This window comes from Mandrillus leucophaeus, unplaced genomic scaffold (genome assembly GCF_000951045.1).
Source record: "Mandrillus leucophaeus isolate KB7577 unplaced genomic scaffold, Mleu.le_1.0 Scaffold6, whole genome shotgun sequence".
NCBI classification, from domain to species: domain Eukaryota; kingdom Metazoa; phylum Chordata; class Mammalia; order Primates; family Cercopithecidae; genus Mandrillus; species Mandrillus leucophaeus.
In genome coordinates, this window is record NW_012106474.1 from 233791 (window position 1) to 253058 (window position 19268).

At 42.7% G+C, this 19268-nt stretch overlaps 1 protein-coding gene across 2 annotated transcripts in view; it reads left to right on the forward strand.

Moving 5' to 3' along the window:
- Window positions 1-17788, forward strand: part of YWHAE (tyrosine 3-monooxygenase/tryptophan 5-monooxygenase activation protein, epsilon) — a 99784-nt gene extending 81996 nt beyond the window's left edge. The window contains exons 3-7 of one of the 2 annotated variants that reach the window (XM_011999589.1): window positions 3130-3236; window positions 3957-4163; window positions 8587-8723; window positions 16762-17394; window positions 17449-17788. In XM_011999589.1, coding sequence (XP_011854979.1) covers window positions 3130-3236; window positions 3957-4163; window positions 8587-8723; window positions 16762-16814 — 504 coding nt within the window. In that variant the 3' untranslated portion in view covers window positions 16815-17394; window positions 17449-17788. Of the gene's footprint in view, window positions 1-3129; window positions 3237-3956; window positions 4164-8586; window positions 8751-16761; window positions 17395-17448 lie in introns of those variants that run through there. The other variant, XM_011999590.1, reaches the window with a different exon arrangement.
- Window positions 17789-19268: the final 1480 nt, after the last annotated feature.

Genomic DNA, 19268 nt, shown 5'->3' on the forward strand with positions numbered 1-19268 from the left:
GTGCAGTGGCCAGATCTCAGCTCACTGCAAGCTCTGCCTCCCAGGTTCACGCCATTCTCTTGCCTCAACCTCCTGAGTAGCTGGGACTACAGACGCCCGCCACCTTGCCCGGCTAGTTTTTTGTGTTTTTTAGTAGAGACAGGGTTTCACCGTGTTAGCCAGGATGATCTCGATCTCCTGACCTTGTGATCCACCTGTCTCGTCCTCCCAAAGTGCTGGGATTACAGGCTTGAGCCATCGTGCCCGGCCCTTTTTTTTTTCTTTTTTTAAAGAGGAAGTTTCGTCCTTGTTGCCCAGACTGGAGTGCAGTGGTGTGATCTCAGCTCATTATAACGTCTGCCTCCCGTGTTCAAGTGATTCTCCTGCCTCAGCCTCCTAAGTAGCTGGGATTACCGGTGCCTGCCACCACAACTGGTAAATTTTTGTATTTTTAGTAGAGATGGGGTCTCACCATGTTCGCCAGGCTGGTCTGGAACTTCTGACCTCAGGTGATCTGCTAGTCTAGGCCTCCCAAAGTGCTGAGATTAGAGGTGTGAGGCACCACACCTGGCCAATTTTTTTCAACAGAATAGAACATATCAGAGTGGGACACTGTAAGCATAAGGATTATTTAATGAAGTTATTTTACATACTGTGTGTGTAGATGCATATATAAAATGTTTCTTATTGTAGGTCTTGTTAAGAAAGTTGTATAGCCATCACTCTAATGCAGCAGTTTTCAATTAGAGGTGCTTTTGTCCTTCAGAGGACATTTGACAATGTCTAGAGATAACTTTTGTCACTTAGAGGGTGCTGCTAGCATCTAGTGGGGTGGAGACGGGATGCTGCTAACCATTCTACTGTGCGCAGCACGGCCCCACAGCAAACTCCAATAGTGCTGCTGGTGAGAAACTGATTTAGTGGAAGAGACAGGCACGTAACGCATGAAAGAGAACAAGGAAGAGAATTACAGGGCAGGTGGAAAGTGAGCTTGGTTGGGAGAGGGAAAGGTGGGGGAACCACAGTTACTGACTCGCCAGCTGTACTGGGCACTGTCCTGAGTAGAGAAATATTTTTCTCATATGTATTTGTGCAAGGTAGTACATGAAATCTTTAAAATACCACTGGAAGGGGGAGGTATTATCCCAACCTATGAATGCACAAGCCAGGATTTTGAGTGTTTAACATAACTGAGGTCACTTAGAAAGTTGTGAGCTGGGGCCGGGCGTGGTGTCTCGTGGCTGTAACCCCAGCACTTGGGGAAGACAGAGGCAGGAGGATCGCTTAAGCCCAGTAGTGGGCAAAAAAGTGAGACCCTGTCTCTAAAAATAAAGTTGTAAGCTGGGGTTGATGTGTTAACCATTACCCTGAAATATGTTGGGTCAAAGAATTTGGTTGGTCAATAGACAAGTTGAGTGTCCCAGTGGAAGGAGGAGGTGAGGAAGTTGAAAGTGCTAAAGAAAGAAGCCCAGGAGCTCCACTGTGGGATTTCTGTGGGATTTTGGCTGCCTGGGAAAGGGTAGTGGGAATTGAAGAGAGTAACTGATAAAGTGGGAGAAGATGTAAAAAGCTCAAGAGTCTGATGCCTTAGATGAGATACATGCATTAAAAAAGAAAAAGTGGCGAGGCGTGGTGGCTCATGCCTGTAATCCCAGCACTTTGGGAGGCTGAGGTGGGTGGGTCACACCTGAGGTCAGGAGTTTGAGACCAGCCTGACCAACATGGTGAAACCCCGTCTCTACTAAAAATACAAAAATTAGCCAGGCATGGTGGCACGTGCCTGTAATCCCAGCTATTCAGGAGGCTGAGACAGGAGAATCGCTTGAACCCAGGAGGCGGAGGTTGCAGTGAGCCAAGATCGAGCCACTACACCCCATCCAGCCTTGGCAACGAGAGCGAAACTCTGAATCAAAGAAAGAAAAACTAAAAGAGTCCAGGTGTCTTGATGAGTCCATAAATAGAAATTACAAGAGAAGAGGAACTGAAAGAGGAAGCCATGGGCCCAGAGTGGAGTGTTACAATTCAGACTGCTAGTATAGGGCAGTGCGGTCATGGGTGTGGACAAGTGGAAGTCTTGGAATAGAGAGCCAAGAACTTGTCGAATGGAACACGGCCACACCATACCTTGGTGTGATCTCAGGTATCGGATGGGTTTGCTGTAGACATTCAGTGAATCTGGGAGAAGGGTGTAGAGATCTACTGAAGACAGAAGCTGAGAAATAGAATGTAGACTATCAGCTTGTGAGGAGGAAGGATTTGGAGTAACAGGAGAGCAGTCATTGACTGTGCAAGGAGCTAGGAGAACTTAGAAATCTTCCTTCTCCTAGACCAGTCTCTGTTGGAAAAGCCGTCAGGGCGGTGGTTTATTCAGAAAATGATTTTGCTTGGGATAAGGATGTGATTATAGAAGAAAAAGTGAGAGAATGTTTTACAGTGAAACGGAGGTTCCAGGGGCATGGAGAGGAACGAAAGGTTCAGCAATAGTGCATGAGTTAATAGCAAATAGGAAGCAAGCTGGGGATGTGCGTCCAGAGGTGGTGTACGCGTTCAGCATTATCAGTAGATAGAGATGGTGGCAATAGCTACCTTGGTAGATAGGTTTTTGGTGTCTTAACTAGTTACAGATCTCTGCCATTTAACGAATTGCCTGGTGACTGTTAGGAATGTGAGTGCTGAAGGCAAACTGCCTGGGTTTAAATTTTGATTTTGTCCCTTGCAACTGGCCTGAGTTCAAATCCTAGCTCTGCTTATTAAATTCTTTTAAGTTGATCTTAGAACAATGTGTTTACATTGCTACCTCGTGGAAGAAGTTAATTCATGTAATTGACCAGCATTTATCAAGAAGCATCAGTGTTTTAGTCATTGGTAATTCTGTAACTGGACTGCGAAGGGAGTGTGGGGGCTGGCGTACGAGCGCCTGCATGTGTGTATGTAACAATAGCATGCAGAAAGGAAAAGATGCTTTTTATAACCTAGAGGCAGCTTTTCTCTGCTTTTGTGTCAAGAAGGAAGAAGGGAGTTGGGAGAAGGTTATTCTTTTTAATACTAAGCTCTCCTCCTCAAAACCAGAGATAGATAGAATGTGTAATAATTTGTAGAATTTCTAGACTTAATCAGATTTTTAAAAAAAATTTATTTTTATTTTTTCAGGTTGAGACTGAGCTAAAGTTAATCTGTTGTGACATTCTGGATGTACTGGACAAACACCTCATTCCAGCAGCTAACACTGGCGAGTCCAAGGTTTTCTATTATAAAATGTAGGTTCTATACTAGAAGGGAAAATGTAAGATTGAAAGTTGGTCCTTTTAGAATTACAACTTTTTTCTATGTGGGTTTTCAACTTTTATTTAAGAATAATTGTTCAATGTTAGAAGGATAGTTAATATTGGAATAAAAAGATGGACTATTATGAAAATGTAAAATTTTTAATAGTTACTCGTAGAAAACATAATTTTATATTTTCTGTTTTAGCATAAACAAGTTTCAGTCTTACTAATGTGTGTTAAACTGTTCTCCCATTTATACTTCAGATTGTTCCCAGCTTTTGCTTATTTTATATTCTTTGTTTTTGTGAGACCTATCCCATTGCCTTCCCCCAAGCGGCATACATTTCACAGTGCTTAGTGTTTTATATAGAAATTTTATTTTATTTTTAATAAACAGTCATGCCATTCCTTGGAACCACTTGCTTAATTCTGGTTTATTAGGTGATAATTTTGTTAATTTTTAGAGGCTCCTCAGTTAATTTCCTTGGGATTTTTGCTTATATTTAGTAATATGAAATGTCTAAGGAAAAACACAAAAGGAAGCCAATTATTCCTGAGGGTATTTAAAATTATTGAAGTATACCTGCTAATTGTTACATATATTTTTGTCGCATATTTTATATAATATAGAACAATTTTAGCTTATTTTCCTTTAAAAATCGTCATTCCTGGTTTAAAATTTTTTTTTTTTTAATTTTGGTTTTGTTTTAGGAAAGGGGACTACCACAGGTATTTGGCAGAATTTGCCACAGGAAATGACAGGAAGGAGGCTGCGGAGAACAGCCTAGTGGCTTATAAAGCTGCTAGTGATATTGCAATGACAGAACTTCCACCAACGCATCCTATTCGCTTAGGTCTTGCTCTCAATTTTTCCGTATTCTACTACGAAATTCTTAATTCCCCTGACCGTGCCTGCAGGTAAGTTGTGGGGAAGAAAAAGGCTCTCAGCTTGAAAGTTAAGGGGTAGCTATTTGGATTTTCCGTATTGTTTCTTGGGCCTGCCTTTGTAGACTTGGCTGCGTATTAATTCTTTTGACTCTTACTGAAACTACTTTGGATAGTATTAAAACAGACCTATCTCAACCCACTAGCGTAGCAGTCAGGGTAAGTATTTTTATGTGGGATATTTTGGTAGATTGAAATCTAACGTGTTAAAATGAGTAGAGGAAGGGCCGGGCGCTGTGGCTCAAGCCCGTAATCCCAGCACTTTGGGAGGCCGAGACGGGTGGATCACGAGGTCAGGAGATCGAGACCATCCTGGCTAACACAGTGAAACCCTGTCTCTACTAAAAATACAAAAACTTAGCCGGGCGAGGTGGCAGGCGCCTGTAGTCCCAGCTACTGGGGAGGCTGAGGCAGGAGAATGGCGTAAACCCAGGAGGTGGAGCTTGCAGTGAGCTGAGATCCGGCCACTGCACTCCAGCCTGGGTGACAGAGTGAGACTCTGTCTCAAAAAAAAAAAAAAAAAAAAAAAAAAAATGAGTAGAGGAAGAAAATGAGAGGAATTGTAAGATAGAATTATTTTAATTTTATATATTAGTTTTCAGTCTTTTTTTAAAATTTGAGACCATGTCTCACTTTGTCTTCCAGGCTAGAGTGCAGTGACGCCATCTCAGATCACTGCAACCTCCACCTCCCGGGTTCAAGTGATTCTCCTGCCTCAGCCTCCTGAGTTACTGGAGTTACAGGGGCCTACCAACATGCCCAGCTAACTTTTTTTGTGTTTTTAGTAGAGGCAGGGTTTCACTGTGTTGGCTAGGCTGGTCTGGAACTCGCCTCAAGTGATCCGCCTGCCTTGGCCTCCCAAAGTGCTGAAAGTACAAGCATGAGCCACCACACCCAGCCAGTTTTCTGTCTTTATGGGCATGTTTTTAATAGTTACTCTCGTAGAAAACATAATTTTATGTTTTCTGTTTTAGCATAAACAAGTTTCAGTCTTACTAATGTGTGTTAAACTGTTACCCCATTTATACTTCAGCTTGTTCCCAGGTTTTGATAATGTAGATACAAATGTAAGGAATATTTATATGTACATAGCTTTTTACTTTTAAAAAGTTGCGATAGCCTCGGCGCGGTGGCTCACACCTGTAATCCCAGCACTTTGGGAGGCTGAGGCGGGTGGATCACCTGAGATCAGGAGTTCGAAACCAACCTGACCAATATGGCAAAACTGTCTCTACTAAAAATACAAAATTAGCCGGGTATGGTGGTGCATGCCTGTAATCCCAGCTACTCGGGAGGCTGAGACAGGAGAATCCTTTGAACCCAGGAGGCAGAGGTTGCAGTGAGCCTTGATTACACCAGTACACTCTAGCCTGGGCGACAAAGCGAGACTTTGTTTCAAAAAATACACACACGCGCGCACAGACACACAACAATTTAGTGGCACCAAATACCTTGACAGTGTTGTGTAATCACCACTATTTATTTGAAAACTTTCTCTTCACCCCACACAAAGCAAATTACAGCCATTAAACAATCAATAACTTCATTTCCCCTCTGCCCACCTGCTAGTAACTTTTACTTTGTCATTATGAATTTTGCGCCCATTCTAGATACCTCATGTAAGTGGGATTATATAATATTTGTCCTTTTGTGGCTGTCTTTATTTCATCTAGCATCATATTTTTATCCATGTAAAAGCATCAATCAGAGCTTCAGTCCTTTCCGTGACTGAATTCACACAATTCATTTTACGTGTTTTGACACATTGTTTAGTCATTAAACTTTGAGTGGTCAGTGGGTATCTTTCCACCCTCTTTCTGTGGTGAGTACAGTGCTGCTGTGAACATGGATGCATTAAGTATTTGCTTCAGTCCTTGTATTTAACTTCACCTTGAGGTGGAATTGGGACTGAAAATTCTGTGTGTACCTTTTTTTTTTTCCCCAGACAGGATCTTGTTCCGTCTCTGCAGTTGTGCACTCATAGCTCACTGCAGCTGTGGCTTCCTGAGCTCAGCTGATCCGCGTACCTGAGCCTCCCAAGTAGCTGTCACTAGAGGAGGATGCCACCATACCTGGCCTTTTCTTTTCTTTTCCTTTGTTTTTTGTTTGTTTTGTTGGTTTTTTTTTTTTTTTTTGGAAGCAGAGCCTGGCACTGTTGCCCAGGCTGGAGTGCAGTGGCACAATCTTGGCTCACTGCAATCTCTGCCTCCCGGTTTCAAGCGATTCTCCTGCCTCAGCCTCCCAAGTATCTGGGATTATAGATGCCCACCACCATACCCGGCTAATTTTTGTATTTTTATGTAGAGACGGAGTTTCACCATGTTGGCCAGGCTAGTCTTGACCTCACCTTAAGTGATCCGGTCACCTCAGCCTCCCCAAGTACTGAGATTACAGGCGTGAACCACTGTACCCGGCCTATTTTAAATTTTTACAGTAAATATTGCAGTAGCAAAATGGTTGTTTTTTGCTTTTTTTTTTCCGATGGAGTCTTGCTCTGTTGCCCAGGCTGGAGTGCAGTGGTGCGATCTCGGCTCACTGCAAGCTCCGCCTCCTGGGTTCACGCCATTCTCCTGCCTCAGCCTCCCGAGTGGCTGGAACTACAGGCACCTGCCACCAAGCCTGGCTAATTTTTTTATATTTTCAGTAGAGACGGGGTTTCACCGTGTTAGCCTGGATGGTCTTGATCTCCTGATCTCGTGATCTGCCTGCCTTGACCTCCCAAAGTGCTGGGATTACAGACGTGAGCCACCACGCCCGGCCTCTTTTGCTTTTTGTATGTTTTTTTTTGGTTTGTCGAGGACCACTGCTTAAGCCAAGTAGGTTTTTTAAGTGAAAGCCTCTCAAAGATTGAGGAAAGTACATTAACTGATACATTAGAACTTTAACGTTGACTATTACAGGCATGCTTCACTGTGCTCGACTGATTTTTTTTTTTTGCATTTTTAGTAGAGACGGGATTTCACCATATTGGTCAAGCTGGTCTCGAACTCCTGACCTCAGGTGATCCACCCACCTCAGCCTCCCAGAGTTCTGGGATTACAGGCGTGAGCCACTGCACTCAGCCAATCTAAAATATTCTAAATGGCTAGTTGAGTTTGTCCAGGATAGGGGTCGTAACTGAAGAAGCTTTGGCTGTTTAACTGATAACTGGTGGTTGCACCTTTCCTTGTCAGACTCCAGTCTAGCTGTCCCACGTGTAGCTCCAGTTTTAAGTCACTTCCATGCCTTTGCTCATGCTTTTGCTTAAACCTGAAGTGTGTTCTTTTTGCTTTCTCCTGATCCATTAAGGTTAGCTCAAATTTGACCTTCCCATTAATTGCTCCTCCTGGGTCCCTGAGATACTTTATTTAGAGTAGCACTTCATTCTTTGTCTTCTTTTTTTTGTTGTTGTTGTTGTTTTTTGTCCAGGCTGGAGTGCAGTGGCACAATTTCAGCTCACTGCAACCTCCGCCTCCCGGGTTCAAGCAATTCTCCTGCCTCAGCCTCCTGAGTAGCTGGGACTGTAGACATACACCACCATACTTGGCTAATTTTTTGTGTTTTTAATAGGTTTTGCCATGGTGGCCCGGCTGGTCTTGAACTCCTGGCCTCAAGTGATCTGCCCGCGCGCATTGGCCACCCAAAGTGTGCTGATTACAGGCGTGAGCCACCACACCCAGCCTCTTCCTTCTTTTAAAATAGTTACATATTTGTCCATCCTCCATTTCTAAAGTTTTAAGGTGATTGTGGACTTAGATTATCTCTCTCTTTTTTTTTTCTATTAGTATCTGGTATCATTTCTTGGGCATAGTACACAGTATTCAGTAGGTGTGGATTTCCTTTTAAAACTGTAAAAGGCTTACATGACCACATTTCCGTGGCTTCTGTGTTGCCTTTTATTTTCTTTGCTTCCCTACCTCCATTAATGTGAAATTAAATTTTGTTAAACTTTGAGGTATTGTCCAAGATTTTCTTTTTGCATTAATACTTTGTTAAATATCTGGGGGTGGTGGTTTGTACCATTGGTCCCAGCCACTCAAGAGGCTAAGGTGGGAAGATTGCTTGAACGCAGGAGTTCAGGTCCAGCCTGGGCAACGTAACGAATCTCTTAAAAAAAAAACTTGGCCGGGCACGGCGGCTCACTCTTGTAATCCCAGCACTTTGGGAGGCCGCGCCTCTGCAGATCGCGCCACTGCACTCCAGCCTGGGCGACAGAGCAAGACTCCATCTCAAAAAAAGAAAAAATAGTAGTGCTCCACATACCTTTAAGTTAATTTTTATTGTATTTGCTTTTTCTTCGTATCATTGTCACTATTACACACTGGAATAACTGAAGAAAAGATTGATGTCTAACATATCTTTTCTAATTCTGATTTTGGATTTAATTTTTATAATACATTTATTTAAATACCTTTAGGTTGGCAAAAGCAGCTTTCGATGATGCAATTGCAGAACTGGATACGCTGAGTGAAGAAAGCTATAAGGACTCTACACTTATCATGCAGTTGTTACGTGATAATCTGACACTATGGACTTCAGACATGCAGGGTGACGGTAAGCAAACACTAGGAAGTGAAAGAGGCACCTCTTTCAGTTGCAGGATTTGTTTTTACTCTCTGTAGACATTCCTTGGCATATCTTTACTTAAAGCTACAATTTAGACTCACTGCCTGCTCTCTATGAAATTTTAATTATTGCCTTTATAGGAAATGGTGCTAAAGTACCGAGTTCCATTTTGGGGAACTTAGTTTAACTCTTACCTTTACACTGTTTCAAAGGTTGAGGAGAGGAAAAGTGGAGAGCAAGTAGTTTATTTTATCCTCGTCCAGATTCAATTTTAGGGGGCTGAAGTTAACTGTATTTAAATCCAGATGGTATCAGTAGGTATTTATGAAGTTTTTCTCTTTGTTGAAATGTTTTATCTAAAAGGGAACTAATTTCCCATTTACCTCTGGAGTTCAGCAGAGAAATTGTATGTTGGCCCTTGGGTCTTTTTTTTTTTTTTTTTTTTTTTTTTTGACATGGAGTTTCGCTGCAACACCCCGGCTGGAGTGCAGTAGCATAATCTCGGCTCACTGCAAGCTCTGCCTCCCAGGTTCAAGCGATTCTCCTGCCTCAGCCTTCCGGAGTAACTGGGGTTACAGGCACCCGCTATCATGTCCACCTAATTTTTGTATTTTTAGTAGAGATGGGATTTCGTCATGTTGGTCAGGCTGGTCTTGAACTCCTGACCACAGGTGTTCCGCCCGCTTCAGCCTCTCAGAGTGCTGGCATTACAGGCGTGAGTCACTGTGCCCGGCTATTGTTACTTTTAAGAGGTTTTCATTGCAAACAATTTAGCTAGAGTATTTTACTAAACTTAATTGTGATGCTGAGTGTGTGTTAATGTTTACTTTAAATACAGAAGCCCACATTTGTTACGTTTGTTGATTTTAAAGGAAATTTAATTCTCTCTCTCTAGAGAATCATTTTTATCCATGGTGGATTGTTGAACAGGGGTGGAGAAGAAGACAAATTAGTGTGATATGAGCATTACATTACAAGATAGTTTTACATTTGGTGGTGCTGGTGCTGGTAGGAGGTTGGAAACAAAGTCTGTTGTCAGTTTTAGCTGCGATTCCTTTAAGCATGTTTCTTAAGCTGGGCTGGGTGCGGAGGCTCAGGCCTGGAATCCCAGCACTTTGGGAGGCCGAGACCGGCGGATCACGAGGTCAGGAGATCGAGACCATCCTGGCCAACACAGTGAAACCCCTGTCTCTACTAAAAATAGAACAGGTGTGTTGGCGGGCACCTGTAGTCCCAGCTACTCAGGAGGCTGAGGTTGGAGAATTGCTTAAACCCAGGAGGCGGAGGTTGCAATTAACTGAGATCGTGCCATTGCACTCCAGCCTGGGCGACAGAGGGGAGACTCCATCTCAAAAAAAAAAAAAGAAAAAAAAATGTTTCTTAGACTGAAACATATGTCGCGTTGCTTGAGGCTATCTGTAGTGTATGTTGGGGAAATCAACCTGCTGTATTGTCTTTGGAAGTGTTACACTTTTTGAAAACGCTTCTGAAAGTGGGCACGTATGTGTCTTTTCTCTGAAAGGATCAAATCAGATTTGTGACTTTTGGGTTATGGTACTAAAGTGAGACTCAGCTTTTAATGCTTGCTAGCTCTAAGAAATGTTTAGGATTTGACTAGATCGGGATTGGCATGAGATACTCATATACATAGGACTGACTTACACACTTACAGTAGTGCCAGATGGAGCCACGGACCACTTCCCAGCGCAGCATTTCAGGCAGCTACTCCCAGTCCTTGGAACTCAGAAACAATTTACCAACTCTGAACAAGTGGCTTCCAGCTTGAAAATCTGTCCCACTCTGGTTGCGGTGGCTCATGTCTGTAATCCCAGGACTTGGGAGGCCAAGGTGGGATGATGCCTGAGCCTAGGAGTTCAAGACCAGCCTGGGCAACATAGTAAGACCCTGTCTTTAAAAATAGAAAAAAAAAAAAGGCCGGGCGCAGTGCCATGTGCCTGTAACCCCAGCTACTTGGAAGGCTGAGGCAGGAGCATTGCTTGAACACAGGAGGTGGAGGTTGCGGTGAGCTGAGATCACGCCACTGCACTTTGGCCTGGGAGACAGAGCGAGGCTTCATAGAGCAAGACTTTCTCTCAAAAAAAAAAAAAAAAAGACTCCAGTGAGGCTGAGGGATCTTGAGGCTGCAGTGAGCCTTGATTGCGCCACTGCATTCTAACTTGGATGACTGAACGAGGTGCCATCTCTTAAGGGAAAAAAATTGTTTTAACAACTATGAAGAAGAATGGCCAAACAGCTGTGGACTACTAACAGTCATCCCCAGCTCAGATACTAGCATCTCTCTGCCTGTTGATGGAAGGAAAGCACGTGGAGAGTTTGGGAAGCGGGATTGACTTGAGGAAATGATACCCTTTCCCCCCTGGGGATGTGTGTTTGAGAGTAAAAGTAATAAAAAGTAATAAAGGTGACTTGACTTGAATATGTGTGTGTGTGTGTATGTGTATTTTATTTTTTATTTATTTATATGTTTATTTTTATTTATTTATTTTTTTTGAGACGGAATTTTGCTTTTGTTGCCTAGGCCAGAGTGCAATGGTGCTGTCTCAGCTCACTGCAACCTCTGCCTCCCAGGTTCAAGTGATTCTTCTGCCTCATCCTCCCTAGTAGCTGGGACTGCAGGTGTCCGCCACCATGCCTAGCTAATTTTTTGTATTTTTAATAGAGACAGCGTTTTACTATGTTATGTTGGCCAGGCTGGTCTCAAACTCCTGACCTCGTGATCCACCCATCTCGGCCTCCCAAAGCGCTGGGATTACAGGTGTGAGCCAGCGCGCCCGGCTCATTTTTTGTTTTTTTTTGGTTTTTTTTGGTTTGTTTTGTGATGTGGAGTCTCCCTGTGAGCCACCGTGCCTGGCCATTTTCATTATTATTATTATTTTTTAAAATAAAAACATTGCCAGGCACAGTAGGTCATGCCTGTAATCCCAGCACTTTGGGAGGCCGAAGTGGACGGATCACCTGAAGTCGGGAGTTTGAGATCAGCCTGACCAACATGGAGAAACCCCGTCTCTACTAAAAATACAAAAATTAGCCAGGCGTGGTGGTGGGCACCTGTAATCCCAGCTACTCAGGAGGCTGAGGCAGGAGAATCACTTGAACCCGGGAGGCAGAGGTTGCGGTGAGCCAAGATCGCTCCATTGCACTCCAGCCTGGGCAACAAGAGCAAAACTCCCATCCCAAAACAACACATTTGATGCCAGCTCATGACCAGGTCCTGGATTACAAAATTAAATGGTTTATAGTTAGTAGTGGTTCTGTAGCTCATTATCACTGATAACCAAGAGTTGATTAATGAAAGTAGACTACCTGTCAGTCTACATACAGAACTAACGATATCCCTTATTCTTGGTTGTCAAGTACAGTTTTAGGAAATGGATCATCTTAAAATAGGGTAATACATTCAGGCGCAGTGGCTCACGCCTATAATCCCAGCACTTTGGGAGGCCGAGGCAGGCAGATCACCTGAGGTCAGGAGTTCGAGACCTGCCTGACCAACATAGAGAAACCCCATCTCTACTAAAAATACAAAATGAGCTAGGCATGGTGTTGCATGTCTGTAATCCTAGCTACTGGGGAGGCTGAGGCAGGAGAATCGATTGAGCCTGGGAGTTGGAGGTTGCGATGAGCTGAGATCACACCATTGCACTCCAGCCTGGGCAACAAGAGAGAAACTTCGTCCAAAAAAGGGTAATAACTTCGCAGTTTTTAAAAATCTAGTGAAATTCGGCTGGGCGTGATGGCTCACGCCTGTAATCCCAGCACTTTGGGAGGCCGAGGTGGGCAGATCAGGAGGTCAGGAGATTGAGACCATCCTGGCTAACACGGTGAAACCCTGTCTCTACTAAAAATACAAAAAAATTAGCCAGGCGTGGTGCAGGCGCCTGTAGTCCCAGCTACTCGGGAAGCTGAGGCAGGAAAATGGTGTGAACCCGGGAGGCGGAGCTTGCAATGAGCCGAGATCCTGCACTCCAGCCCTGGCAACAGAACAAGACTCTGTCTCAAAAAAAAAAAAATCTAGTGAAATTAATTTGCGTTCAGTTCCTTATTGGGTCTGTAAATCAGTTGATTAAATTTGGTTAAGCAGACTAATTTTCACAATTAGTTTTTATTAAATGAAATATTTTTATTTATATAATGTTTCCAGTCATGAAATGGTTCAACAGTGAAAAATTCAGCTTGTCTGCTGACGTTCTGGTACAACTAACAAACTGAATACACAATTATTTGTGGGTACAGAGAAATTTTTCATCAGTTTGAGAAGTTGAATTTGTCAAAAAATAGAGTATTTACTTTTTTCTTTTTTTTGAGACGGAGTGTCACTCTGTCGCCCAGGGTGGAGTGCAGTGGCGTGATTTCTGCTCACTGCAACCCCCACCTCCCGGGTTCACACGATTCTCCCGCCTCAGCCTCCCTGAGTTGCTGGGACTACAGGTACCCACCACCACGCCTAATTTTTTTGTATTTTTAGTAGAGACAGGGTTTCACCTTGTTACCCAGGATGGTCTCAATCTCCTAACCTCGTGATCCACCTGCCTCAGCTTCCCAAAGTCCTGGGATTATAGGCCTGAGCCACCGCACCTGGCGTAGTATTGCATTTTTTAATAAATTGGTTTTGAACTAGCCGGGCGAGATGGCGGGCGTCTGTAGTCCCAGCTACTCGGGAGGCTGAGGCAGGAGAATGGCATGAACCCGGGAGGCAGAGCTTGCAGTGAGCTGAGATCCAGCCACTGCACTCCAGCCTGGGCGACAGAGGAGACTGTCTCAAAATAAATAAATAAATAAATAAATAGGTTTTGAAACTGCAATGGTGCCTGCCTGTAATTTCAGCTGTTTGGCACTGTGAGGCAGAAGGATCACTTGAGCCCAGGAGTTGGACACCAGCTTGGACAACATAAAACTTCATCTCACGAAATAAAATACTACTTCTGTGACTTGGGTTCCATGGTGATTATAGGAGAATCATCATGAAATTGGCAGTTTACTAGGATGTGACTTTGCATTTAGTTTAAGGATTATTTAGATTTTTTTTTTTAAAGAGACAGGGTCTTTATGTCTTTTAACTTTAGAATATATTAATGTCTGTCCCAGCATGTTGGAACATAATCTTTAGAGGGAGGGATCATTGCTTTTTCTCAAGTGATTTTAGTCCCTTTACCCTGTGATAAGAGGACTGTTTAATATACGAATCCATAGATAGGAAATACGTGTTCTCTCTGCCTGTTCCTCTCCCTCCAGAATGTAGATACACTGGGCAAAGAAACATCCAGGGAATCCTTTCTTCCCTAGTATCTGTATGCCTTTCAAGAGGCTAGTACACCCTTCGCAGAGTACAAGGGAGGAGGAGACAGATTGTTTCTTAGAGTGAAGTTTACACGAAGTAAAAAGACCCAAGTCTGGCTCCTATGTCATTGATGTTTTCCTTTGTCCTGCTCTGTTGGTTTATTTTTCTTGTAATGTTGCTATCATATGATTGTTCTCCCTCCCTTTTTCCTTGCAATATAGATTCCTAAAGGAAAGCCCAACTCTTCCTTTCCTAAAAACTCTACTTTGTAAGTCATGTTCATGGCACAATGAATTCTGCTTTCAGTTTTGGTTCTTCACTAATCATGCCTGTGTATGAGCGTCCTGTTGCTTACAGACTCTGCCTGTTCCACTTTACAGGGCGCTGACCTAAGCCTTTTCTGGCCTGCTCCTCCTGCCTACTGTGGTTGGGTGTGATGTATGTGACAGTGACATTTTTACGCCAAAGTTACTTGGAACTTCTGGCACATCTCATGGTTGCTTACGAGCGAGTTGTGTTCTAGTGTTGTGTGTTAACGATATTTTGGCAGTGATTTGCTGTTAACGAGAGTGAATGTTCCTGTCATGTTTCCTGCATTTGAATACATTACTGTCCTTTGAAGAACAGTTGGGTATCCATCAGTTCTTTCATCCCTAAGCAATTTTTTTTTTGCCTTTGCATGTTTTTTTTCTGTGTTATGAATTAAAGATCTTCATGTATCTTAGTTTTTAATTTTTTACACTTTTTTGAGACAGAGTTTCGCTCTTGTTACCCAGGCTGGAGTGCAGGGGCGCGATCTCGGCTCACTGCAACCTCCGCCTCCCGGGTTCAAGCCGTTCTCCTGCCTCAGCCTCCCGAGTAGCTGGGATTACAGGCATGCGCCACCATGCCCAGCTAATTTTTTGTATTTTTAGTAAGAGACGGGGTTTCTCCATGTTGGCCAGGCTGGTCTCGAACTCCCAACCTCAGGTGATCCACCCACCTCGGCCTCCAGAAGTGCTGAAATTATAGGCGTGAGCCACCATGCCTGGCCAGTTTTTTAAATTTTTTAAAGACAGGGTCTTGCTTTGTCACCCAGCCTGGAGTGCAGTGACTTCAAAGCTCACTGAAGACTGTAACTCCCCCCCACCTCAGCCCCCCAAGTACTGGGACTATAGACATGTGGTCCCATTCCCATTCCCAATATACATACTACTTTTAGTTTTTTTGTTTTTTTTTTTCGAAGACAGAGTCTCACTCTGTCACCCAGGCTGGAGTGCGGTGGCGTGATCTTGACTCACTGCAACCTCCGCCTCCTGGGTTCGAGCGATTCTCATGCCTCAGCCTTCCAAGTAGCTGGGATTACAGGCATGTGCCACCATGCCTGGCTAATTTTTTGTATTATTTTTTCAGTAGCGATGGGAATTCACCATGTTAGCCAGGATGGTCTTGATCTCCTGACCTGATGATTTGCCCGCCTTGACCTCCCAAAGTGCTGGGATTGCAGATATGAGCCACCACACTCGGCCTTATTTTTATTTTTAGTAGAGACAGGGCTTCACTGTGTTGCTCAGGCTTACTTGTTTTTTTTTTTTTTTGAAGTCACACATCAATGTCAAACATTTCCATCACAGAAGAGATTTTAAAACTGTCTTCACTGAAACTTTAATGCTGTGACATTTATCACTTTGAGAGCTTTTAGGCTGTTTCAAAGCTGTCCTCAGTTCTTCAGTGTAAATGCTTCATGTTTGTAGGCAGCTAGTTTGGTGGTGTTTGTCCATCCTATTTAAATAATTTAACAAGCATTATGAATGGATGGTCATCTGAACGTTTATGATTCTTGGGTTGATTTTTCATTTATTATGATTCAAACTAGTTAAGTATGTAGGAATTGTAAGTGGGTTTTTTTAAGTACAAGTGAATGTAACTTTTACCTGTTACATCATTTTTAAGAGAAAAGCCTGCATGCTGCTTTATTTCGGCTGACTTGTTTAATGCATACTAATAGGTAGACACCCTCCAACCAATAGGCTGGCTTTCTATTGCATGTCATAGTGCAGTTGAAACTCCTTCGGGTAATCACCCTGTTTAAAGGCGAAAGACAAATAGCATGAGTGAAGTGGTCCAAATGCCGTTGTTTAATAACCTCAGTGGTCTGATTGACTTTGAGCATGCTGTGTTTCACTCCGCAGGAAAATCAGATTATAGTTTGGTGTATCTGGCCAAGATACAAAAGGTGAAATACTCATAACAGCAGAACCCCACAATAAAATACTGTAGAACTTCTTGAGAACAGTTTATTGCTCAGTGAACTATTTTGAATCTTTTCTGAAAATTAGCTTGTGGGTAAATTAGATTTTGCAAAAAGTTTGCAAAATACTCTTTGATTCTTGAAGAGGTGAGGTTATTGAGAAAGAGTATTTTGACCCAAGATTTATGTGAAAGCTTGAACGTCATTCTAGTAAGATGGTTTCCTTGGCTGTCTACTTTAAGAGCTTGTTTAGCATAAAAGCATTGAGTTGTACTGTGCATCAGTTTTTTCATTCTGTTGACCAATAAATACTTTCAGGACCATAATCCCTTCTTGGCTTAGGCATCTCAGGTGTCAAGAATGATAGAAGTCCTTTGCCTGTGTAATCGTAGCAAATAGAAGGAGTCTTTATGCTTGGAATGACACCTTTGTTTGTGGCTACCATAGCCTAATGTAGTCAGTACGAAATAATTTAACTTTGTTTCTTTTTTTAACAGGTGAAGAGCAGAATAAAGAAGCGCTGCAGGACGTGGAAGACGAAAATCAGTGAGACATAAAAGCCAACAAGAGAAACCATCTCTGACCACCCCCTCCTCCCCATCCCACCCCTTGGAAAGTCCCCATTGTCACTGAGAACCACCAAATCTGACTTTTACATTTGGTCTCAGAATTTAAGTTCCTGCCCTGTTGGGTTTTTTTTTTTTTTTTTTGTTTTTTTTTTTTTTTTTTTTAAACAGTTTCAAAAGTTCTTAAAGGCAAGAGTGAATTTCTGTGGATTTTACTGGTCCCAGCTTTTAGGTTCTTTAAGACACTAACAGGACTGCATAGAGGCTTTTTCAGCATTACTGTGTTGTCTCCGTGCCAGATGTGGCAAGATCACCATTAGAAATGGAAATTACATTTGAAAGCCATTAGACTTCTAGGTGATGCAAGCATCTAAGAGAGGTTAATCACACTATAGAGGCATAAGTGGTATCAGTTTTCTAATTGTTTAAACTGTATTTTATACCAGTGTTTGAAAGTAATTGGGTGTTAGCTTGAGATGGTTAAAGGTCGTTTGGGGAGGGAGTTTGTTGTAATGGTTTTGCTGTAAAAAGATGTTTCAAACTCTGCTGAAATGTTGCTGAAAAGCAAAAAAAAAAAAAAAAAAATGTTTCAAGCTCTGCTGAAATGTTGCTGAAAAGCATGGTGCTGGTAACAGTTCAGCAGTCTGTGGCTGCTCATTCTTGCCTACTTTACTCTCCCACTGAAGCAGGTTAGCGTTGAAGGTGGTATGGAAAAGCCTGCATGCCTGTTCAATTCTTTGTTTCTTCTCCTTCCCCCTCCCCCTACCTCCTTCCCCTCACTCCTCCCCTCCTTCGCTCGCTCAACCTCTTTTGTTCAGTATGTGTAACTTGAAGCTAATTTGTACTACTGGATATCTGACTGGAGCCACAGATACAGAATCTGTATTGTTCTTACTGAAACACAGCATGGAATTAACATTAAACTTAAATAAAACAAACCTAAATTAAAAATGCCAAATCTCATCGCGCCTCCATCCTTTATGCTTCTAAAATAAAGTCTCTAGTCCGAGCACACTGACAGTGTTATGTTTGCCTGAATGTGAAGCATTCCTCCTTTCTTCTTCCATAAATAATTTGTTTGCTTCCCAAAGATGTATATTTTGGAAAAAATCTGCCTGTAGTCTGGTTGTGAAGAACACTGAGTCAGCTGATGGCGTGTCTTGTCCTCCAGACCAGGCAGCAACAGGGTATTTATTTTAATCATTGAAGTACAACCTGAGTAGTACAAGGTGTAATTATGGATCATTAAGCGTAGTATTTTGTACAACCAAATAAGGCTGAATATCTTACAATAATTCTTAGAGGTAAAACTGTGCCCTCTTCCTCCAGAGGCCAGTGGCAGTAGTGGAGAGCTACTCAATCCTTTGTTAGTAATCCATGCACACGTTGTAGACAGCAGTGTAGCAGTCTCCCTTCCCAGAAACACTCCCTCTAAGAAGCTTCTTTCCATTAACATTTATACATCAGTGTGTGTAGATACCTAGTTACTGTAGATCTTTTTATGTTAGGCATTTAGATGTGTCTCATTCTGACGGGAACACTGATGTACACCTGATGTTTGTCAAGATCCGTTTGCTACTTTTGGGCGGGTGCTGCAGTAAATACCCTTGCAACAGTTTCTGCGTAAATACTTGTATATATCTGGAAGGTACATTTCTAGATTCCTTGTGTCAGTAAACACTTTTGAGTTGATAAATGCTTCCTCGTCACACTAGTCTTCTAAAATTGGATGTTAAGACTGCAAATTTACTCTCAGCTTAAACTCTTAGTAGCAGAGATTTAGGAAATGAACAGATTAGTGATATCCTAGTTGTGTTTAGTGAGTGGTGGCAATGGGAATAAACATGTTTTTGTGAGTTGCTTTTCCGAGAGATAGGGAGACCATTGAATATAATCATATACTGCTATCTGTCTGGAGTAACCTCCAAGAAGCTTTCAAGTTGATTTGCTCTTGCTTCCAGCACACCTGCTACAGGTCAAAATCCAAGGAATTTGTCAAGTCTGTTGGAGAGTAAAGAAGCCACTCGTGGGATGCAGGGATTTGCTGCCACCACACTGAACACTAATGCATGAACGGACCCACAGAGCTCAGATGAGCACATGAAATGGGGGGTGTTCCTTATGAAAACATGCTTAATGGAGGTGGCGCTGCTGTTTATCTTGTAACGAGGCAATACCAAATGTTACAACTGTCCCAAGTTGGTTCACATGATTTTTGCTTTGTGAAAGGGTTTCTTAAGACTTTCAGCAGTTTCAAGATGCATGAGCATTTTCAAAGGTGTGGCGATTTTTGCAAGGTGAAAAAACAGAATCTGCCACTCAGAGAAACTTACAAAGGTAGTTAGGAAAGAGGTGATTGGTACGGGTTTATAAGAAAGATCCTTGTCGGCCGGGCGCCGGTGCCTCACTGCTGTAATCCCAGCACTTTGGGAGGCTGA